This window comes from Phyllostomus hastatus, unplaced genomic scaffold, assembly GCF_019186645.2.
Source record: "Phyllostomus hastatus isolate PE091 unplaced genomic scaffold, TTU_PhHast_1.1 phas_contig_65, whole genome shotgun sequence".
Taxonomy (NCBI): domain Eukaryota; kingdom Metazoa; phylum Chordata; class Mammalia; order Chiroptera; family Phyllostomidae; genus Phyllostomus; species Phyllostomus hastatus.
Window position 1 is genome coordinate 9,023,786 of NW_025333932.1, and position 26,052 is coordinate 9,049,837.

At 37.5% G+C, this 26,052-nt stretch overlaps 1 protein-coding gene across 3 annotated transcripts in view; it reads right to left on the reverse strand.

Moving 5' to 3' along the window:
- Positions 1-26,052, reverse strand: part of TPD52 (tumor protein D52) — a 109,202-nt gene that overhangs the window by 3,333 nt on the left and 79,817 nt on the right. For all 3 annotated transcript variants that reach the window (XM_045849412.1, XM_045849410.1, XM_045849411.1), the window contains exons 3-4: positions 7,826-7,974; positions 6,805-6,906 (exon numbers count right to left, since the gene is read on the reverse strand). In XM_045849412.1, coding sequence (XP_045705368.1) covers positions 6,805-6,906; positions 7,826-7,974 — 251 coding nt within the window. The remainder of the gene's footprint in view (positions 1-6,804; positions 6,907-7,825; positions 7,975-26,052) is intronic.

The window sequence follows — 26,052 nt, forward strand, 5'->3', positions numbered from 1 at the left end:
TCTCTGAGCCCACGGAAAGCCTCTCCACACCTTCCTGTTAATCCACATTCATCAAGGAGGTTTACAGTGCCTATGTTGCTCTTGTTAGGGTGTGTGAAGTTTTTATACCATCCACCCAACCTCGAATATCCTTCCTGCTACCAAGATGAAAAAGGTAAAGACAGGAACAGGGTCTTCCTCTTTCCCCCAGTGGTGATGGGCAGCCATTCCCAAATTGTGGTCCCCAGACCAGCTGCATCGGCAGCTCTCAGGAAGCTGTTCACAATGCTGATTTGCAGGTCCCACACCCTAGGCTGACAACATCAGAAACTAGGTGGGAGGGTGGCAAGCATGGGGCAGTCAACAAGCCCTCCAGGTGGTTCTGTTGTACATTGACATTTGAGCCAAATATACTGTTAGAGACCCTCTGCCTGCCTCTCTAGACAGGTAGATGAGTTTATAACAAGAGCCATTTGCAGGTGTTTCTTTATGAAAGAGGATGAAAGAATTAAACCACAGGTGGCTCCAAACATCACAATGGGTGGAGGGCCTTGGAAATGAAAGAGTGGAGAAAGGGAATTGTAATAAACTACTGTGAACAGAGGTGGGGGAACCTCTCTCCGTGAAGAGGGGGTTTATTACATGAGTCATAGTCACATTTTCAATGAAACAAATTTCAGATACAAAACAATAGGTTAACAAAATAAAAATATTACTTTATTTTTTAAAATCAGAACACTTAATGGAGCTCTTGCACCCACCCTAACATTATGGGAAAAGCAGATGAAAAAATGATCCAGTGTAAACATGCAGTTTGTTTAGAACTCTAAATCCCTAGTTCAGAACAGTTCAAGGTAATCATCTTAATACAGAATAAGAAAGCAGAAAACCAACTATGTTTTGTAAAAATATACTTTACCTCATAGCAGGCATGCTAATTGAATGTTGAATGGAGCGTATACTAAGGCAGCATTAAAAAGAGACGGGAATGAAGTTATTTAGCACAGCAGTGATTAGGCATTATAAAATAAACAAAACTTAACTTCCTAGGAGCTTGTCCCTTTGGCACCATGAAGAATTATCTAGTTTTTGAGGTGGAGGGGATCAAAGTTATTCCAGCATACTTTACTTTTATTCCTCAGGCAATTGGACCCAGGTAGTTAACAGAGCTAATGATTCAGTCTTGCATTTTTTTGTAGCACGTTGGAAACTGTCAAGTGCTTTCACCTGTATCTATTGGTCATTGAGCACAAAGGCTTAGAAGTTTAAATGACTTACTGAAGATCACAGCAGAATAAAGAATGGAACTTGGGTCTTTGGGACTTCTAATTTAGTGTTCACCACCTCACCTCAAAAACCAATGCACACACACAGGTACACACACACAAGCCAGGCAAGGAAAGGGCTCCTCGGCCATCTTTCTCCCACATATGTGTTACCAGAACGAGAAAGTTCAAAATATACCACTTACTTGGTGACATTAAGTGATTTACATTATCCCTCCTTAGTAGTAAGAGTATCAATTTTCTAATAAGAGACACTTGTAGTTCATGCCAATTAAACTGTTATTTTTTTAAGATTTTATTTTTTTTAGAGAGAGGGTAAGGGAGGAATAAAGAGAGGGAGAGAAACATCAGTGTGTGGTTGCCTCTTGTACGCCCCCAATTGAGGACCTGGCCCACAACCCAGGCATGTGCCTGGACTGGGAATTGAACCAGCTGACCCTTTGGTTCGCAGGCCAGCACTCAATCCACTGAGCCACACCAGCCAGGGGGTAAACTAACTGTTCTCAGTGGTCATTCAAATAACATTTGGCCTGTTTTACTACCACCAACTGGTCAGGTTCAAGGTTACCTACTCTCAGCTATCTCCCATAGAGGTCACCTCACAAGATGAGAGTTCATTCCTAGACTCACAAAGTCCTGCTGATACTGTTACTATGCTTAGAATACTTTGATCACTGAAACAGCATTTTTGGTAAATAATTGACTTTGGGTAAGTTGGACAGTCTAAAGTATTCTCTATTCTTTTTAAATATTGTGTGTTTATGACTTAATTTTCTCAAAGACTCAGTTATAAGTGACAATGTGTTTCAAGTGTAGCTCCCCAAATCTAGTTTTTCATTAATATGTAATAATCTGGATTAGGAGCTTGATACAAGTCAAGACATGCAGCAGTTGGTGTAGTCAACATAATCAGTAAACAAACCACTTGGACATCTTCGTACTTAATGTCTTCATAACACAAGAAAGATCCACACAGCTCAGCATTCTCTATTGCAGAACAGTGGGGAAGTATTCTGGGAAGAATTTGCTAATTCTTTTCCTGCTTAATGCTGGATCCATATTTGAAGGATGGAAATTAATAAAAATCATCCTTCTCCTGGCTGACGTAGCTCAGTGGATTGAGCGCGGGCTGTGAACCAAAGTGTCGCAGGTTCAATTCCCAGTCAAGGCACATGCCTGGGTTGCAGGCCACGGCCCCCAGCAACCACACATTGATGTTTCTCTCTCTCTCTCTCTTTCTCCCTCCCTTCCCTCTCTAAAAAATAAATAAATAAAATCTTTAAAAAAAAATCATCCTTCTTAGTTTACAATATAAGAACTCCAGATGTTACTAGCCCTTCCTTGGACCACAAAGAAGCTGCCTACAGTCACATTGCCACAGGCATTTCTGCCATCATCTTGTGACCCCTGGAACACAGCTAACCTCCCGCTGATCTACCAACTCTGGGGACTAAATTAAAAAAAGAAAGTTCAGACAATTGAGATTCTTGTTCAGAGATGTGGTGATTAGGGTTACCTCTGTCAGTCAGTGGTAGATACCTGAGCTTACATGTGGAGGAAAACATTTTTTTAGGACCCTGTGCCAGCTACAAGAATGTAGGGGAGCCCCAAACAAGTGAGAAACATCTAGAGATTTATATGAAGAAACACATAAAAAAAAGAAATTTCCTTTGGAAACACAAATTAGCACTTCCTCTTAAATATATCAAACTACTTGACTAATAAGGCTACTGAATTATAATAGTATGCTATTAATAACACCAAAATATTGGTTTAACACAAGAACCAAGTAGAATGACAAGACTCTTTTAAAGTTTCTCTCAAATATTAAATCATGAGTCAGTGCCTACCATATATGTATAGAAACTAAGCATACAGGAGAGGGGTGGATATGAACACACCACTTGAGGGAAAAGCTGGCTGTTCCCGAAGGCCTCTCAGGATAATGCTCATTACCACATCCCAAGCCTGATCCCCAACCTCACTGTACCTAATTCTCATGGCATCAAAAGCAGCATCTCTCCTCCTCCTCCTTTCTTTTTCTCCTCACACACCCACCCAAGGCTTGAAACAGAGATCTAAATCCCAAGTGTAGTTTAATGATTGACAACATAAAATAAAAATTGTTGCTGAGTCTAAAATTCAATTCAGCAAAATATCCACAATTCCTCCAGACAGTAAAATCACTGCCACTCATCTGCTGGTTAAGCATGGCCCCTGAACAAAGGGGAGTTAACAGGATTAACCAACTTTTTCAAGGGCCTCCTGCATCCTCAAAAGGCCATACTGCTGGGAGTGAAACACTAAAAATCTACCCTAGCTCCCTCTCTTTGGATGGTTCTCAGGGGTCATGTGACCAGTAATTGTCTCTGTGACTCACTGATTTAAAAAATATGTTTTTCTTAAAATGTTCCTCTCCTGTCATTATATATGTTTTCACATATTTTTCTATTCTATATGAACACATTAAGTCAGATTACAATCAGGACTTCTTGACCTAGGAATTATTTTTTAAATTAATTTACCAAATTTTTAATCCATAAGAATTATAAAATTTAGCTTTCAAAAGATAATCTTATTTCTCATTTCCAAGTTTGAATCAAAAGCGTTACTTTAACTTCCATGTATTGATATGCAATATATTATTCATTAAAAACAGGACTGAAAATGAAATGAATTTTTTAATTTTTTAAAAAATGAAAGAAGTGACTGCATAAGGAGCTGGAGAAGAACAACAGTCAAAACTTTTCTGGTGAATCAATAAGACAACACATGGGGCTCCATCTTGTGTTCATTTGCTCAATTTTTTCAAAGGTAGAGTGAAAGAACAGTGATTACTGATGAAACATCATTTCTCAACAGCACTTACACATTTTTATACTTGTGTTCATATCACATCTAACATTGTTTTGTAACCAGGTATTAACTGGGCTCTCCCATTCCCAACTCCTTGCCAGTCCCCACTTCCTTCCCCAACTCCAACCACTCTAAGATTTTAAGGTCTTTCCAAACAGGAACCACATCTGGTTATCCTTTGGACCTGCCCCCAGTAGCCACTCAGTGTCAGAGGGATGGATGACGGGACTGAGTACAGATTTGCACATAACTCATGTAACTTTAGATAAACATGTCTGAACATTCTGTCTAGAACAGTCTGACCATTTTTAATTGAAGATCAAAGATACAGAATTACCTCCAATCACTGATTTCTTTTTTTAAAGCACAATTTTAGCTCTAAATGGTTTAATATTTAGAGTTCATCTATCCCTATGATTTACTCTGACCTCCAGGGCTAAGTGTCCCTAGGACAGAAGGGCCTCGGCCAAAAGTTCCCGCTTGCTTAAGAAGACAAATAGCTAGACAAGGAGTGACTGAGAAGACAATTCGAATGAACAGAACAGAAATGGTAACTACTTATCATTCTTCTGGCTACACTTTGAAGACCTTCCCCCACCTTATTTCCTCTGACCACTGACTAGATACGTCGTCTGTGTGGGAGGGAGAGGAGAGGTCTGCATGGCAAAGATTCCTCCTACAAGCCATGATCTGGGTTGATATCTTTTCGACCAGCCTTCTTTTGGGGCCTAATAAACTTTATTTTCCCTTTTACAACCATGGAATTTTCTTGTGTACACAGTTAAAAAATATAATTATGGCAAAAAAAATAGTAAAATCTATAAGCTAATAAGACAGGTACTAAAAAGTAATAATATATTTATAGTATACTTATAATAGTATAATAGTATATTTTATCTTACATATATTTTACCATATACATAAAAATATTTTGAGTAAGCTGTATAAGATAGAAGAATATCAGTGTGAGCCAGTCAATTATGAATGCATAATGGGACCCTGGTGAAGGATCCATCCTTCTAAGAGCACTAAAGAAATGACAGCATCAAAAACAAACAAGGTCAGACATTAAAAGGGAGGAATTCTGCATGCCATGGTAGAGATGCTTCTTTAAAAAAAAAAGTAAAAATTAAACATCAAAATTATTTTCAGTCCTTATAGCACAGTGTCAAATTCTTTTTTTAATTTATCCAATATCCATGGTATACAAGAAACACTCCCTTAAAAAAACAGGAATAGCACCAGAGAGAAAAATATTTCAAATGCAAGAAAATTATGGAGTGGACGAACACGACCATCCAGCGCGTCATCACAACCTAAAACAGCACACTTGTGTCAGACGACTGCTGAGCTGCAGAGCTCAGACTCTCCTTACCTAAAGGAGTGTGAAAAGACTTGCAATCTGCAAGAAGCCAGAGTAAGCATTAAAAAAAGGAGTTTGGGTAAACCTAAACCAATTAAATAACCTACTTTTAGTTATACAAGGTTTTAACTGGATTCTGAAATGCTATAATATTGAGTCTGCACAAAAGGAAATGAGAGCACCTGAGAGGTGTGTATGTCTCCGTCAACAGGGTTTAAGAACATTGCGTTCATCACATTATACTTAGAATGACCATAGAACAAATATAAAGAGCAAGCTATTTGGTGTTTTGAGTACAAAGTCTTACACACAGATTGCCAAACTTTTCCAGCCAACAAAATTCTGGTTATAAAATCTGTCCCCACAAATGAAAAACACAAAGTCATGCAATCTAAGGATTTTGTTTTTAAAACACGAATCTTTCATGCCAACAGAAGCACAGCCAATTGAAACCACATCTGTCCTTCCCAGCACTATTATAATACACGTGGTAGGGGGTGCACAAAAGCACTGGGAAGTAGGTTTATTACAATAGCCAGGAAAATCCTGCAGACTCATCTAAAATATATTGAAATCCAAACTAAAAAGCAACAGTACAAAATCAAGATTTGGGCATAAGCAGGAACATACATGGCTTACAAATGACTGCAAATCAGTGCAGAAGTGAGCATGGTACAGTGACTGCATGGTGTAAAACAAACCACAGAGAAGGAAGGCTGGTCTCAGGCCATGCATGCACTTCAGTGCTCCTGGACTCACCACCAGTGAGACACCAGGCTCAGCCCACAACCACAACCTGCAACCACAAGGGACATACCCTGTATCAGGGGTGTCAAACTCATTTTCACTGGGGGGTCACATCAGCCTCATGGTGAAAGGCAACCCTAGTGGTTGCCTTCAAAGGGCCAAATGTAATTTCAACTCCTTAACAGTTAAGGAGTAGTTACATTTACACAGTCCTAAAATTATTTCAGCCCTTTGAAGGCAACTGTGAGGCTGATGTGGCCCCTGGTGAAAATGAGTTTGACACTCCTGCCCTATATCACCAGGAAGGACTCAAAGGACAAAAGTTTATAACCAGAATTGTTCAAGAACCGTAAGTGGATTCATAGGGTGATGATTTTGAATGCTATGCCTGAAAGTTAGATGGCCAGGCCTAAAGGAACTGAGACAATTTTTCAAACTTTGGTTTGATGCCATGCCCGCCTCCCCAGGAATGGAATCCAGTGTCACCCAGAACCAGAGTCAGGACACTAAGACTACCATAGCCTATTGTCATTTTCCTCAGACACTTAACAAGCAAGAAAAAATAGGACATACTTTACATCCTCCAGCTTTTTGGTGATGACAGATCCCACAGATGCAAAAGCTGCAGAAGCCTTCTGTCCAGCTTGAGACAAAGTTTCAGATGTCCTCTTGTATCTATATCAAATTACAAAAAAAAAAAACAAAGCAAAGGAAGCTAAACCCTTTTTTTCTGGAACATCTAAAATCCTTCCCAACCACCAGGTCAGCATCATCACAGTATCTAAATCCTTAACCATCACTTTGGGCACAACCTTCCACATTGCCCCAGGACAGCCAGAAAGATACAGGCCTATGCAGGGCAAAGTTGGTTAGGGTTAGGACTAAAAACAGTCCTGGAACAACAATAAAAATGAGCCAGAGGCTGAAAAAAATGGCACCTCTTATCCTTACCTTTGCCAGTTAAGCCAAACAAGACAAAATGAAATCAAATTCTTCACATGCCTTTTACAAGTTTATCTCCTATAAAAGGGTGCTAGAAAATTATCTAAATGAATTGAATGAATGCAGAATTTTTTTAATGCTTTATGTCTATCGAGCTAACAAGTAAGGGCTTGTGGACTCCCAATGGAGGATGTAAAGGTACAGTATCTAAAAGAGCTGTGACACTTGAGACTTGTGATATTTGCTGAGACACAAAGGTATGATTTACCACCTTCCTCTTCTCATCTCCCCAGTGATTAGCAAAGGGGAAAAAAAAAAACAAAAACAAAACGAAAGGATATGATACCTATAGCAAAAGGGTCAAGAACCCATATCATAAAAAAGAATTACCCTTTAAAGGTCAATATTAAAAACAAACAGCAGTTTATGATGACACAGTCACAGGACAGTTCCCTGTGTGTTTTTCCACTGACTCGTGTATGGGTAGAAAGTTACTAGATGTGTGATCCTCCCTGCACCAGGGACACAATGCATCATGATGATGTCATATCAAGTTGCAGAAAAGACAACTGCATTGCCTTTCTATTCCCCTCCCCAGAGCAAAAAATGTCATTTACATTCTCTACAAAAGTGTGTGATCGAGGGGACGTACACTGGTGTTGCAGTCACGTCTTGCCACCCTTTGGCAATGTTCTGTTTTAGCTCCTGTAGTGAATTGATTCCAAGTTTCCGCTTGATCTCTGCTAGATGCTTCTCTTTTGCTGCCAACACCTGAGACAGAGTCTGGATTTCTTCTTCCACCTGTGCAGAAGAGATTAGGGTAAGAATACAGCAAGGTCATTTGATAAGTTAAGATTATTTATTAGTGTAAAACTGTACTCAAAATTCTCAAGTCATTTTGAAACATTTTCTGATTCATTTACCTATCTCTTTAAAAATACCACAGAATATTTCATTAAGTAAACTGATTATGTGCTTATCTCTCCTGCAGGGCTTCTCTTTTCTCTTCTACATATTTCTACGTTGAGATGTCCTCAGTTGTCTTTAACATGTCCTCAGTTGTTCTTAACCCTGTCCCCTGTTCCCAAACTTTCTTACTCAGCTACCCACACAGGGTTAGGACTAGAACCACTTCAAATTATTTCAGCACCTCCTCTCCTGACACCTGGTCCACATTTCTTGCTGGACATTTCCACTTGAATGCCCATAAAAACTCATATTTGCATACTAAATCAAACTAATCTCCATCTCCTACCAAACATGCACAAAATCTAACCTCTTTGCATACTTCATATGAGTTTACATGGGAAATGTCAGTCCCAGCGTGTGCCAAAGCCACAGCCATAAATAAATCAAACTGTCTCCCCCAGAGATTCCTGCAGAAGTCCCTTGTGGACCCCTGATGCTCACTGACCAGCCTTAGCTAGGTGGTTAGAAGTGAACACCCCACCAAGCAGCCAACAACCAGTGATGTGCCAGGTGTGAAAAGAGATTCTTGACTCATCAGTCTCTCTCATTCTAGAACCTAGCTTGAGACACTGAAGTAACATTGGAGGAGAGCTGGAAAGACCTGGATAAAGAAGCCCTGAGTACAGGCAGGACACAGTGAGATTATGACATGTCACAGAAAGCTTAAATATACTTGAAGAAGGCCAAAATCTAAGCAGAAGCTCTGAAGAAAAGAAAAAGACTTACAGCCCTGGCCAGGTGGTTCAGTTGGTTGAAGCATCACCCATACACCAAAAGGTTGCAATTCTAATCCCCAGTCAGGGCACATACCTCGGTTGGAGGTTTGATCATACCATTGGGTAAGGATTTAAAAAAAAGAAAAAGACTTACAGAGTAGAGGAAAGGTTAAACCAGAAAAACAGAAGAAAAAGGCAGATCCACAAAGAAAAACACACAAAGTGGAAAAGACATTTTGTACCAGGAAGTTGAACAATGGATCCCTAAAGCATATTCATTAATATTCAAAACTACAGAAAAATGCTTCTCTTAGCTGGTAGCACAGCCATATTCTCAGCCCTGACCTGCATGACACTTCTATGATTGCAAAGACAACCTGGCCTTTAAAAACAACATACCATGTTAAGTAAACTGTTTCACTGCTAATTAAATCATTAGAGAACTTGAGAAGAAAAACAATAATCAGCAAAAGAAGAGAAGATAAATCAAATGTAATGTGGCTGCCAAAAAAAAAACAATAACATAACTCTTCGATGGCATTAATTTGAATGCAGGTTCAGAACCAAGATAATCCTCTGTCACAAAAAAACATCACACCAGCTTTGGAAGTCATGTTTTAAGAAGTGCATTGATGGGGAGAGATCCAAGATGGTGGAGGAATAAGTGGAAGCTACACTAACCTCCTCCCAGGACCAATCTGGAATTACAACTAATTGTAGAGAAATCATTTTCACTAACTGACTGAATACTAGTTGGAGAGAAGCCTTACACCACAGACAGACAGAAGAAAACACTTCAGGACAACAAGACTGGTAGGGAGTGCAGAAATTTGAGAGGGCTGGCTGGGCTCCCATGGGCGGCAGCTCAAGTACTGAAGAATATTTCAGCAGCTGGCAGATTCCCCCTAAGAAGTATGGGGTATAAACCCCAAGCTGGGCTCCCTAGCCTACAGCACCAGAGCTGGAAAGGAAGTCAGATAACATCCAGCTGTGAAAAGTAGCAGGGGCTCTGTTACCCAGAGAGAGTCAGCTGGAGATGCAGAAAGCTGTTTACAGAGCCAAAGCATAAAATTTCCTTTGCAGCTACTTATCCTGGGTACCGGCAAAGGGAGGGCAGAGTGCACTAGAGATGCCTGAAGAGAGTCTGGGGTTGGTTGGTCTGGGAGAGAACTGAGGGAACAGCTGCCAGGATGCATGTGCTTAGTCATCCCCCACAATTAACAAACCCACACCTTTACAGTCAATTAATATTTGGCAGAGAAAACAAGTACATACAATAGGCTAAAGATAGTTTATTCAATAAACGGTGTTGGGAAAATTGGACAGATATGTACAGAAAAATGAAACTAGACCACCTTCTTACACCACACACAAGAATAAATTCAAAATAGATCAAAGCCTTAAACATTAGACCTGAAACCATAAAAATCCTAGAAGAAAACATAGGCAACAAAATCTCAGACATTGCTAATAGCAATATTTTATCAGATATATCTCCCCAGGCAAGGGAAACAACAGAAAAAATAAACAAATAGAACCCCATCAAAGTAAAAGTTTTTGCACAGCAAAGGAAATTATCAAAAAAATAAAAAGACAACCCACAGAATGGGAGAACATATTCACCAATACATCTGATAAGAGATTAATATCCAAAATTTATTAAGTACTTACAAAACTCGACACCAAAAAACAAATCACCCAATTAAAAAATGAGCAAAGCCCCTGAATAGATAGTTCTCCAAAGAGGACATACAGACAAAAGGTGCTCAATATCGCTAGCTATCAGATAAATGCAAATAAAAACTACAATGAGATATCATCTCACATTTGTTTGAATGGCTATGATCAATAAATCAGCAAACAAGTGCTGTCAAGGATGTGGAGAAAGGGGAACCCTTCTGCACTGTTGGTACGAATGCAGACTGATGCAGCTACTGTGGAAAAGCAGTATGGAGATACCTCAAAAAATTAAAAATGGATCTGTCTTTTGACTCAGCGAGCCCACTTCTGGGAATTTATCCAAAGGAACCCAAAACACTAATTTAAAAGAACATAAGCACGCCTATGTTCATTGCAACATTATTTACAATCGCCAAGAAATGGAAGCAGCCCAAGTGTTCATCAATAGATGAGTGGATAAAACAACTATAGGACATTTGCACAATGGAATTCTACTCAGTCATAAAAAACAAGAAAATTTTATCCTTTGCAACAGTATGGATGGACCTGGAGAACATTATGCTAAGTGAAATAAGCCAATCAGAGAAAGACAAATACCATATGATTTCACTCATATGTGAAATCTAATGAACAAACTGAACTAACTAGCAAAACAAAGACAGACTCATAGATGGAAAACAGATGGCATCTAGTAGGGGAGGGAGGTCAGGGGGTTGAGGGACTGAGCAAAAAAGAAAAAGGACTCAGGGACATGGATAACAGTGTGGTGATTGCAGGGGGTAGAGGTCTATAAGGGAACTAAATGGTAATGGAAAAAATATAATAAAGATTACATATATTTTTTAAAAGAAGTACATTGACAAAGCTGAATATGAAAAATGAAAGGCAACAATCTGAATGAATAAATAAGTGAAGTTAAAAACCAAGATTAAATGATATGCCTTAAGTCATCAAACTAATATAAGAATCAGAATTTCAACCCAGGTGTTCTGACTCCATTTCTCAATTTCTGGCTAATTCTCACTGCTCACTGTTAGTTTTCCAAAACTTCTTTCTTTACCCCAAACTCCAAATCTTCAGGTACTTGGAAATATGTAAGTTTTCGACCCCTTGCCATTCCATGAGTATTAACTTCCCCTAGTGAAAACTGGGAAGAAGAAAGATCACTGTAAATGTTTCTGAACAATACACGACCCAGTGTATTTTCACCTTTGTTGGTCAAATTTTGCTGCTAACATACATAGCTCAGCACACCATAGCTACAATTTCTTAATTCAAAAACTATGTATTCAATTTATTAAAGTCAGTGATATATTAATATATCATATATTTAATATATATAACATATACTTATATGTATTTAATATATATAATATTGTGTGTATATAATAAAATGATCTTAAAAGAATAAAGGAGAGCATGATTAGGAACCTCTGATATAAATAAAAATAATGAATGCAAAAGTTACTACCAAGTTACGATAATCAAGATTTCAACCTTGGTATAAGAATAGACACACACAACAGATAAACAGAATAGAGTTGAGAATCCAGAAATAAATCCAGAAATAAATATTCATGATCAATTGGTTTTCAACAAGGTACAAAGACAATTCAGTGGAAATCATTTTTTCCACAAAGGTGTGGAGACAATTGGATTTCCGTGCAAAAGAATAAGTTGGACCCTAAGTCAGACCATGTATAAAAATTAACTCAAAATGGATGCAAAATTTAAATGTTAGAGCTAAACTATAAAACTCTTAGAAGAAAATACAGAGGGAAATATCCATAGTCCTGGATATAATACCTAAAGCACATACAGCCAAAGAAAAACTAGATAAACTGACATCATCAAAATTTAAAACTGCTGTATTTCAAGGGACACATTATGAGGTAAAAAGATGACTGACAGAACAAGGAAAACATTTGAAAATTATATATCTGGTAAGGATTTAGTGTCCAGAATACATAATGAATACTCACAACTCAATGGAGAAGACAAGTAATCCATTTGAAAAATGGACAAAGGGTTTAAAGACAGTAGTCCTCCCTAATTCAGTTTCACTTTCATGGTTTCACAGTTATCTATCTGAAAAATTAAATGGAAAATTCCAGAAATCAGCAATAAGTTTAAATTGTGTGCCATTCTGAGTAGCACAATGAAATCCCATAACACCATCCCATTCCATCTAGGACATGACTCATCCCTTTGTCTCACATCTTCATGCTGTAGACACTCCCAACTGGTTAGTCACTGAGTAGCCATCTGGGTTATCAGATCGACTATCACAGTATGGCAGAACTTGTGTTCAAGTCACCCTTACTTTTCCTTCCTTAGGCCCCAAAGCACAAGAGTAGTGATGCTGGCAATTCAGACATGCCAAAAAGAAACCATAAAGTGCTTCAGGTAAGTAAAAGATTGAGAAAAGTGCAGTACGATATTCTAAGGAAGGCAAGAATCCAAACTCACATGATTTTATTATAGCATATTATAGTTGTTCTAATTTATTATCAGTTATTATTGCTAATCTCTTATTGTGCCTAATTTGTAAGTTAAACTTTATCATAGGCATGTGTGTATAAGAAAAAGCACAGTATATGTAGAGTTTGCTACTATCTATGGTTTCAGGTATCCACTGGAGGGACTGGAACATATCCCCTGTGAATAAAGGGAGACTATGGTAGATATTTTACCAAAGAAATTATACAAATGGCCAATAATCACAAAAAGATGCTCAATACCATTCATTAGTAATTATAAAAATTAGTGATGTTCCACTTCACCCTCATTAGGTGGGCTTTGATCAAAAAAAACACAAAAAGTGTTGGTGAGAATGTAGAGAAATTGGAGCCCTCATACAAGGCTGGTGGGAATGTAAAATGGTGCATTTTGGTAGTGGAAATAGTTTGGCAGTTCCTCAAAAAGTTAAATGTAGAGTCACTGTATGACCCAACAAAAACCTAAATGTCCATCAACTGATGATGAATGTGTAAACAAAATGTAGTATGTATCTCCAAAGGAAATTATTCAGCCACAAAAAGGAATGAAGCAGTGATGAGTGCAAAAGTACTACAACATGGATAAACCTTAAAAACCTATTAAGTGAAAGGAGCAAGTCACAAAAGACTGTATGTTGCTCAATTCCATTTATATGAAATGCCCATCACAGGCAAACCAATAGAGACAGGAAGTGGTTGCAAGGGCTTGGGGAGAGGGTCACTGGTTGCAAGGGCTTGGGGAGAGGAAGGATCGGGAGTGATTCCAATGGGAAAAGGATATATTTGGGGTAATACTTATTAGTGGTGATAGCTGTACAGCTTTTTTAATATACATAAACCACTGAACTGTAAATTTTAAAACAATGAATTTGATGGTCTATAAATTATATCTCAAAAAAGGAGTAAAAAATGAGTGGGAGGGATTTTTTTATATCCATTTTACTTAAGTTTCTACAAGTATTTTAAGCATTGACTCTGATGTGAAACTTTTTCAAAGTCAAATCACTTATTTAAAGTGTAAATATTTTTATTATATCTACTTATTACCATAATATACTACTATTGTTATAACCATGAGGAAAAGTAATAGTATATCTGCCATATCTTGTAAAGTTTTGTAAAAATTAGGATAAACTTCTGATAAAGCATGGATGTTATAGAAATAAAAGGCTAGGTAAGCTCACAAGCATCAGAGTCATAAACACCTGATACAAGACTCAGTGCTGCAATGCATTACCTGTGACCTACACCTTCATAATTGTGAATTAGACAACTGTTTCTTACATCTGACAGCTGAAGAAGTCAACAAAGGATTATCATCTAGCATTCTGTAGAATTCACTAGGTTTTGCTCTGGCAGCACCTTCACAACAGCATACAAAATGTGATGGGCAGAGTGACCCTCAGTCAATGAGCTGGAGGGAAGGACCCACCAAGGAATAACCCAACAACAATCAAAACCCAATTACACCCAGAGAGCCAACATAAACAGCATAAGGGGTATCCCAAGAGCATCAAGTTCAGGAGATCAAGGAGACTGCACTACTGAATCTCTAGCTCTCCTACCATAGAAATTCACACCACAAAGTAAGGGAATCAAAACAGATCAATTTAAGAAGCAGAAGAAAACAAGAGGAGTCTCACAAATAATGGGAAAAGAAAGAAACATCCCCAATTGAAAGGAAAGGAGAAAGCCTCAGAAAGAATGCTAAATGAAATAGAGGCAAGTCAACTATCAGATATTGAGTTTAAAACGATGATTATAAGGAAGCACAATGAGCTCAGTGAGAATACCAAACACTACATGGAAACTCCAAAGAACTTACTGCAAATTTATCAGCATGAAAAAGAACACAGAAACAATCAACAAGAGCCAAGAGGAAATGAAAAATACAATTTCCGAATTGAGGAACACAGTAGAAGGAATCAAAAGTACACTAGATGAAGCAGAGGATCAAATCAGCGAGCTGGAGGACAAGGTAGAAAAAAGCTCCCAGAAAGAGCAAGAAAAGGAAAAAAGACTCAGAAAGAATGAAGAGGTGTTAAGTGAACTGAAGGACAACATAAAACATAACAAGATCTGTATGATAGGGATACCAGAAGGAGAAGAGGAGGAGCAAGGGATAGAAAACCTGTTTGAAAAAGTAATGATGGAAAATGTCCCTAATTTGATGAGAGAAAAATTTACACAAGTCTAGGAATCACATAGGGTCCCAATCAAGAGGAACCCAAAGAGGCCCACTCCAAGACACATTATAATTAAAATGGCAAAATTCCAAGACAGAGAATCTTAAAGACAGCAAGAGAGAAATGAAAAGTAACATACAAGGCAGCCCCAATAAGACTAGCAGCTGACTTCTCAATGGAAACACTCCACGCCAGAAGGGAATGGCAAGAAATATTCCAAGTAATGAAAATCAAAGGCCTGCAAACAAGTGAGAGAGAGGAACACAGGTGAAAAAAAAGAGTAAAATGGCAATGAATAAGTACCTATCAATAACAACCTTAAATGTAAATGGATTAATAAATACTCCAATCAAACAAGTGCTGGCAAGGTTGTGGAGAAAAGGAAGCCCTAGTACACTGTTGGTGGGACAGGAGAATGGTGCAGTCACTGTGGAAAACAACATGGAATTTCCTCAAAAAACTAAAAATGGAACTGCCTTTTGATCCACCAATTCCACTGCTGAGAGTATACAATAAGAATCCTGAAACACAAATCCAAAAGGACCTGTGCACCCCAATGTTCATAGCAGCACAATTTACAAAAGCCAAGTGCTGGATGCAACCTAAATGCACATCAGTAAACGAGTGGATCAAAAAACTATGGTACATTTACACAATGAAATACTATGCAGCAGAAAGAAAGAAGGAGCTCCTACCCTTTGTGGAACTGGAGAGCATTATACTAAGCAAAATAAGCCAGGCAGTGAAAGACAAATACTATATGATCTCACCTTTAAGTGGAACCTAATCAACAAAACAAGCAAGCAAAATTAATCAGAGACATTGAAGTTAAGAACAAAGTAACAGTAACCAGAGGGGAAAGGAAGAAGGGTCATAAAGGAACATGTATAAAGGACCCATGGAGAAAGCCAAAGACAGGTATGATTGAGGGTGGGAGGTGGGAGGTGGGGTGGGTGAGGTGGGGGAAAGCAGCTGTGGGAAAATGGAGACAACTATACTTAAACGACAATTAACCAAAAAAGGGAAAAAAATAAAACCTATGTAAGGAAATGGAGAGAAAAGGCCTTCTAATCAAAAGGAAACCAAACCCTTGAATAACACTATAACCCAAATGGATCTGACATATATACAGAACATGTCACACCAAAGAGAATATGCATTCTTCTCAAATGCACACAGACCATTCTCCAGGATAGAGCACATCAGACAAAAATGTCAAGTCTCAGTAGATTTAAAATCATATAAAGTATCTTCTCCAACCATTATAGAATGAAACAAGAAATCAAAATAAAAAGGAAAACTAGAAAATTCAAAATATATGAAAGTTGAACAACACAGTCTTATGCCACCAATGAGCTAAAGGAGAAATCACAAAGGAAATTAGAAAATACTTTGAGACAAATGAGGACAAAACCACAATACATTGAGACTTACAGGACACAGTGAAAGTGATGCTCAGAGGGAAATTCATAGGCTTACATTTAAGAAACAGAAATATCTCATATCAATAACCTAATATTATACCTTAAGAAACCAGGAAAAGAAAAGCAAAGCAAACTAAATTCAAAGCTAACAGAAGGAAGGAAATAATAAACATCAGAGTGAAGATAAACAAAATAGACAAGATAAAAACAATAGAAAAAAAATCAATGAACTGAAACCTGCTTCTTTAAAAAGATCAACAAAACTGACAAGCCTTTAGATATACCTGCAATTTTCAACCAGTGTGCCACAAGAATTCTTAAAACATGTAATACCTGATTACTTAGTCAGGAGAACTAACTTCTTTTTCCTTTATATTATCAAATAAAAAAATGACTACAGCCAACACAACATTAGCTGTCCAGGTTGAATAAATGAAAATTATATCTACTTTTGTCAAATTGGCAAAAATAAATTTTTTTTGGTGTGCCACAGAATTTTAGTAATTAGTTTATGTGTGCCATGAGATGTGAAATGTTGACTATCACTGAGCAAAACTGATGGAAAAAAAAGAAACAAATAAGTGAGAACAGAAATGTAGTGGCAACATTACTACCAAACTTACAAAAATAAAGTTTGTAAGAGAATACTATTAACACCTGTATGCCAACAATCTACATAACCTAAAGTAGACAATTTCCTAAAAACACATAAATGATCAAAATTGACCCTCCTAAAACGGAGTTGGGGAGAAGCAGAAGAGGTTAAATAAATGGGGGGTTTAAATGGTGATGTAAGGAGACTTTACTTGGGGTAGTGAACACACAATACAATTTATAGATGATGTAGTATAGAATTGTACACCTAAAACCTATATAATTTTCTTAACCAATGTCACCCCAACAAATTCAATTTAAAAAAAATGGAACCTCCAAAAAACAGAAAATCTAAACAGATCTATAACATGTAAAGAGATTATATCAGTAATCAAAAACCTCCAAAGAAAAGTCCAAAACCAGATGTCTTTACTTGTAAATTTTACCAAGTATTAAAGAATTTATGGCAATTAATTCTTCCACAAAATAGAATAACATAAAATACTCCCTAACTCATTCTGAAAGGCCAATATTAGCCTGATACAAAAATTAGACAAAGATATCACAAGAAAAGAATACTGTAGGCCAATTTCTCTGATGAAAAGATACAAAAACACAAACCAAATCCACAGATAATAAAGAATTTATACAGGTGTATTTCAGAGATACTGTGGATTCAGTTCCAGACCATCACAATGAAGTGAGTCTTCATATAAAGTGAGATCTAATTTTTTTTAACTAATGGAGGGTCTTGCCCTCAATAGCAACATCTGTGACACTCAATAAAGCAAGGCACAATAAAACAAGGTATACCTGTGTACCATGAGCAAGTAGGATTTATCTTAAGAATGCAAGGATGATTAAACATATGAAAATCAATCAGGAACTTCCAGTCAACATGGAGGCATAGGTAAACATGCTTTAAACACGCTCAACACAAGTATCACCCAGAACCATCAGAAAACTGAGCTGTTATGGAAGTCTGACAACCAAGGATATAAAGAAGTCACATTCATCCAAATGGGTAGGAGGGGCAGAGACACAGAAACAGGCAGAGAGGCAATGAGATGCTGTGTGCTGCAGAGAGGAGGCTGAATGGCCAGTTGCACATTCACATGTGGTGGATAAAAAGTGAAAGGGCTTCCACCAGAGTGAGGGAATCCCAGCCTCAGGCCAGACCACACAGCCCAGGGTTCCAGCACCAGGAAGATAAATCCCCGTAACTTCTGGCTATAAAAACCAGTGTGTGTTGAGGCAATGGAAGAAACTGCTGGATTTTCAGGAAACTCCTCTTAAAAGACTGGCACAGACTTAGAACTTATGCAGACCCACCTCCTTGGGGATTCAGCATGAGGGCAACAGCTGGAAGAGCATCAGTCGCATACAGGTAGAAAATGAAGTGACCAGAAACAGGGTGAGTGCTGAGCAAACATCCACAGACCAGGCAGCAATACTGTCCCTCTCCAAGCCCTATCCCCACACAGAGCGACAAAGTAGTGAAGCAGGTTGCCTGGCCTAAGGTAATCACCTTGGGCTCTGCTCCACACAATGTATAGGTGTCTTTTCTACAATAGGTCACATTACTAAGTCAAAGCTACCTAACACACCAAAACAAACACAGGGAAACTGCCAAATTGAAGAGACAAAGAAATATGGCCCAAATGAAAGAAGAGAGGAAAACCCCAGAAATAGAACTAAACAAAATGAAGATAACCAACCTATCAGATGCAGAGTTCAAAACACTAGTTATCAGGATGTTCAAAGAACTCACTGAGTACAGCAACAGCATAATAAAGACCCAGGCAGAAAGCAATTTGAAAATCTAGGTGAAATGGACAAATTTCTAGAACATATAATCTTCCGAAACTCTATGAAGAAGGAGCAGAAAGCCTGAACAAACCAATAACAGCAGATGAAATTGAAGCAGTAATCAAAAAAATCCCGACACACAAAAGCCCTGGACCAGATGGTTTCACTGGAGAATTCTACAAAGCATTTAAGGAAGAGCTAACCCCTATCCTTCACAGACTATTCCAAAAAATCCAAAACGATGGAAGACTCCCAAACTCTTTTTATGAAGCCAGCATCATCCTAATCTCAAACCAGATAAAGACACTACAAAGAAAGGAAACTTCAGGCCAATATCGCTGATGAACAAAGACACTAAAATCCTCAACAAAATATTGGCAAACTACATCCAACAATACATTAAAAAGATCATCTACCATCACCAAGTGGGATTCATCCCAGGGATGCAAGGATCAATAAATGTAATATATCACACAAACAAAAGCAAAAACAAAAATCACATGATCAAATCAGAAGAAGCAGAAAAAGCATTTGATAAGGTACAGCACCTGTTTATGATAAAAACACTCAGCAAAGTGGGAATAGAGGGAGCATTCCTCAACATAATAAAGGCCATATATGAGAGACCTACAGCCAACATCATACTCAATGGGCAAAAACTAAAATCTTTTCCACTAAGATCAGGAACAAGACTAGGTTGTCCACTTTCACCACTTCTATTCAACATAGTATTGGAAGTTTTAGCCACAGCAATCAGACAAGAAAAGGAAATAAAAAGCATCCAAATCAGAAAGGAGGAAACAAAACTGTCATTAATTGCAGATGCCATGATAGTGTACATAGAAAATCCTATAGACTCCACCATAAAACTGCTTGATCTAATAAATGAATTTGGCAAAACAGCAGGATACAAAGTCAATATCCAGAAATCAAAGGCATTTTTGTACACCAAAAACGAAACAGCAGAAGCAGAAATGAAGGAAAAAATCCCATTTGATATACAATAAGAAAAATAAAATACCTAGGAATAAACCTAACCAAGGAGGTAAAAGACCCGTATGAAGAAAACTACACAACACTGAAGAAAGAAATCAAGGAAGACACAAACAAATGGAAACATATACTGTGTTCATGGATTGGAAGAATTAACATCATCAAAATGTCCATACTACCCAAAGCAATTTACAGATTCAATGCACTACCTATTAAAGTACCAATGGCATATTTCACAGACTTAGAACAAACACTTAAAAAATTAATATGGAACTATAAATGACCCCAAATAGCTGCGGCAATTTTGAGAAAGAAGAATAAAGTAGGAGGGATCACAATACCTGATACCAAACTGTATTACAAGGCCACTGTAATCAAAACAGCCTGGTACTGGCATAAAAACAGGCACACAGACCAATGGAACAGAACAGAGAGCCCAGAAATAAACCCAAGTCTCTATAGTCAATTAGTATTTGACAAAGGGGGCAGCAACATAAGATGGAGTAAAAATAACCTCTTCAACAAATGGTGTTGGGAGAGCTGGACAGCTACATGCAAAAAAATGAAACTCAAGCACCACCTACACCATACACAAAAATAAATTCAAGGTGGATAAGAGATTTAAATATAAGTCATGACACCATTAAAGTCCTAGAGGAGAACATAGACAGGAAAACCTCAGATATTTCACGCAGCAATATTTTCACTGACATGTCCCCTACAACAAGGGACATAAAGGAAAGAATAAACAAATGGGATCTCATCAAAATAAAAAGCTCCTGCATGGCTAGAGGAAAACAGCATTAAAATAAAAAGAGAACCAACTGTATGGGAAAGTATATTTGCCAATGATACCTCAGACAAGGGTTTAATCTCTAAAATATATAAAGAACTCACATGACTCCACTCTAAGAAGACAAGCAACCCAATTAAAAAATGGGCAAAGGACTTGAACAGACACTTCTCCAAGGAGGACATACAGCGGATCCAGACACATGAAAAGATGCTCAATATCGCTAGCTATCAGAGAGATGCAAATTAAAACCACAATGAGATACCACTTCATACCAGCCAGAATGGCCATCATAAACAAAGCAACAAACAACAAGTGTTAGAGAGGTTGTAGAGAAAAGAGAACGCTAGTGCACTGCTTGTGGGATTGCAGGTTGATACAACCACTATGGAAAACAGTATGGAATTTTCTCAGAAAACTAAAAATGGATCTGCCTTTTGATCCAGCAATTCCACTGCTAGGATTATATTCTAAGAACCCTGAAACACCAGTCCAAAAGAACCTATGCACCCCAATGTTCATAGCAGCACAATTTACAATAGCCAAGTGTTGGAAGCAACCTAGATGCCCATCAGTAAATGAATGGATCAAAAAACCATGGTTTACATTTACACAATGGAATTCTATGCAGCAGAAAGAAAGAAGGAGCTCCTACCCTTTGGGACAGCATGGATGGAACTGGAAAGCATCATGCTAAGCGAAATAAGCCAGGCAGTGTAAGACAAATACCATATGATCTCACCTTTAACAGGAACCTAAACAACAAAACAAACAAACAAGCAAAATATAACCAAAGATACTGAAATTGAGAACAGGCTGCCAGTGACCGGAGGGAAGAGGGGAGGGAATTTCAGGGGAAAAGGGGAAGGGTTTGCAGGAACAAGTATAAAAGACACATGGACAATAACAAGTGGGGGGGGGATCGAAATGAGAAGGAGGTGGGGAGGGCTGGGAGGATGGGCTGGGATGGGGGTAAAAGGCAGAAAACTGTACTTGAACAACAAAGTTTAAAAAGAAAAAGAGTAAAAGCCAAAAAGACCCAGGCAGAAATGAAAGTTACAGTAAGTGAAATAAAGAAAAAGCTACAGTGGAGGGGATGAAGCCAAGTTTCAAATGGATGATTTGAAACACAAGGAAGAAAAAAACATTCAATCAGAACAATGAGAAGAAAAAAATTCAATAAAACGAGGATAGTCTATGAAGCTTCTGGGACATCTCAAAGTGTACCAACATTGGAATCACAGGGGTTCCAGAAGGAGGAGAGAAAGAGCATGAAATTGAAAACTTACTTGAAAAAACAATGAAAGAAAACTTCCCTAATTTGGTGAAAAAAATAGAGAAATAAGTTCAGGAAGCACAGAGAATCCCAAACAAGTTGAACACAAAGAGTACCAAACCAAGGCACATCATAATTAAAATGCCAAAGGTTAAAGAGAAAGAGAATCTTGAAAGCAGCAAGAGAAAAGAAGAGAATTACCTGCAAAGGAGTTCCCGTTAGACTGTCAGCTGATTTCTCAAAAGAAACTTCATGGGCAAGAAGGGACTAGCAATAAATATTCAAAGTCATGAAAAGCAAGGTCTTACAACCAAGATTCCTCTATCCAGCAAAACTATCATTCAGAATTGAAGGACAGCTAAAATGCTTCCCAGACAAGGTAAAGCTCAAGGAGTTCATCATCACCAAGCCCTTATTATATGAAAAGTTAAAGGGACTTATTTGAGAAAAAGATAAAAAATATGAACATTAAAATGGCAACTATCAAAACCTGAATCTAGAAAACACACTGAGCAAACACCCAGAACAGGAACAGCACCATAGATATGATATGGAGATCATTTGGAGAGTTATCAATGCGGAGAGGGAACAGGAAGAACAGGGGGAAAAGTGCAGGGATTAAGGACCACAAATTGGTAGTACAAAATAGACAGGGGGATATTAAGAATACTATAGGAAATGGAGAAGCCAAAGATCCATGGACATGAATTATGTGGGGGAACTGCTGGAGGGAAGGAGGGTACCTTGCAGAAGAGGGCCAAGTAGGAAAAATTTGGACAGCTGTAATAGCATAAGCAATAAAATATATTTAAAAATTAATCAGTATAATATACCACATTAACTGAATTAAAAAGAAAAAGTACATGATCATTTTAATCAGTGCAGAAAAGCATGTGACACCCTTTCACAATAAAATCCAACACCCTTTCACAATAAAAACAGTGAACAAATTAGGCATATAAGGAAACTTCCTCAAATGAATAAGTGCATTTATAAAAAGCTGAGAGATAATGTCACACTCAATGATGAAAGACTAAAAGCTTTGTCCATAAGATTCAGAGTAAGACAGGGATGCCCATGTTCACCACTACTATTCAACATCATACTAGAAGTTTTAGCCGAAGCAATAGGCAAGAAAAATAAATAAAAGACATCTGAAGTGAAGAGTAAAATTACCTTTAACAAAGATGATATGATTTTATATACAGAATATTCTAAATAATCCACAAAAAATCTACTAGAGCTGAAAAAACACTTCAGCAAAGCTATGGGACACAAGATTAACATGCAAAATGCAGCTGTATTTCTGTACAATAGCAATGAAAAAACTGAAATGGAAATTAAGAAAATTCCATTTATAATCACATCAGAAAGAAGAAAACACTTGGGAATAAATGTAAGCACAAAGGTATCAGATTTATACACTAAAAACTCAAAACACTGGTAAGAGAAATTAAAGAAGACCTAAATAAATGGAAAGACATTCCATGTTCATGGGTTGGAAGACTTAATACTGTTAAGAAGGCAATACTCTTCCCAATCTATAGATGTAATAAAAGCCCCATCAAAATTCCAATGACATTTTTGGGGGGTAGAAAAGTAGACTTTAAAATTAATATAGAATTGCAGGGACCCTAAGTAACAACTTTGAAAAATAAAAAGAGGTGAGTAACCTACACTTTCCAATTTCAAAACTTATTATAAAGCTATAGAAATTAAAACACTGTGGTACCCTCAAAAGGACAGACATAAAGATGACTGCATTAAAAAGGAGAGTCCAGAAATACACCCTTACATTGACAGTCAATTGATTTTTGACAAAGATGCTTAGGGCATTCATTGAGGATAGTTTCTTCAACCAATGGTTCAGGGGAAACTAAATATTTACATGCAAAAGAATGAAGCTGAATCTCTACCACAAACCACATACAAAGATTAACTCAAAATAAATCAAAGGCTTAAATGGAAGAGATAAAAATCTTAGAAGAAAACACAGGGATAAATCTTCATAATCTAAGTTTTGGAAATGGGTGCTTGGCTATAACACCAAAAGCACAAGCAATTAAAGAAAAAATAAATTGGACTTCATCAAAATGTAAAACTTTTGTGCATTAAGACACATGGAGAAAGTCTACATATGGAATGGAAGAAAACATCTAAAAATCAAACACTTGCAAATCACATAAGGAAAACAAAAAGACCAAAAAAAAAAAAAAAACCCACCCAATTTGGAAAAACTGGGCAAAGGATTTGAATAGACTTTTCTATAAAAAGTAACAAAAGGTAACAAACATCTTTTCTATGAAAAGATGCTCAATACAAGAGAAGGAACAAAAAACTGAAATTTATTTATTTAAAATTTGTGTATTTATTCTTACATCTTTAAATTTCAGTCACCTCCAAAGTACTCTCCATTTGATGCAATACACCTATTGAGATTTTTTTCCACTGCTCAAAACAGTTTTTAAACTCATGAATTTTAATGCCTCATAGTGCTTTTGCTTTTAGTTTTGCCTCTTCCACATCAGCAAAACCCTTCCATTGGAGGACTTCTTCATTCAGGAGAACAAGAAAAAAAAGAGATTGGGTGAATAGGGAGGGTGGTGCCCAGGGGTCACGTTGTTTTTGGTCAAAAACTGTGGAACACTCAGTGCAGTTTGGGCAGGTGCTTTCATAAATCATCCATCATGAAACAGGCAAATGTGTTGAAAGAATCTTCAAAAAGAATTCACTGAGGCCAAATGCAGCCTCTCACAACAATGCCAGCTGGTACACTGATACAGATGGGTTCCTCAAACACTCACATAGCAGGGGAAGTCGGTACTACAAGGGGCCTGCCCTCTAGAAGATAATTCCATTTTTTGGGTCACTAGGGAACTATAATACGAATCAAAACCACAATGAGATATCACTTGATCCTTACTAGGGTGATTATAACCAAAAAGACAGAAAATAGGAACTGTTGGCAGTAGAGATGTATAGAAATTGCTGATGGGCATGTAAAATGGTGTCTCTGCTATGAAAAACAGCTTTGACAGTTTCCCCCAAAAGTCATACAGAATTACCATATTGACACAACATATTCATTTGTAAGTATATAGCTAAAGGAGTTGAAAACAAGTATTTAAATAACTCCTTTTATGCAAATATTCCTCAGCATCTACAGGAGTCAAAAGGTGGAAACCACCCAAATGTCCATCAATGGATAAATGGATAAACAAAACACGGTAGATACCAACAATGGAATATTATTCAGCCATAAAAAGCAGTGAAGTACAAACATATACCACATGAGGATGAACCTCACAAACACTCTAAGTGAAATAAACCAGATAAAAACATCACGTGTTGTAAAATTTTATTTATATGAAATATCCAGAATAGGTCAATCCATAGAAACAGATTAGCAGGGGCTGAGAGAGGAAAGACTAGGGGATACCCGCTTGATGAATACATGATGTCTCTTCAGGGGTTGCTGACAATGTTTTGGAACTAGAGAGAAATGACAGTTGCACATTACGAATGCTAAACACCACTGAATTATATAGTTTATGATGGTTAATTTTGAATAAGAAAGGAAGATAAGGTTCAGACACCTACATCCAAAACATAGACAAGAATAGAACAAAGTCATTGTTGCAGACAAAAAGCAAAGTGTAGTCAACATAGGAAGGCCCCTGAGAGACATTCACCAGCACCCATCTGGTCCATTTCCTACTTTTCACTCTACTTGCCAGACCCACTTTACCCATACATACCTTTTCTCAGGTAAAAACAAAGTAGCATCTCTTCCATTTCCTCTCCCCTAATCTAGGACAGGTAATGAACAAACATTGCTTTCTCTCCCTGGAACTGACTATAAGATATTACCATGTGCTTAAGAAAAACAAACAACAATATATCTTAAGTGAAAACACTTAAGACTGTAGAAGGAATGCTCC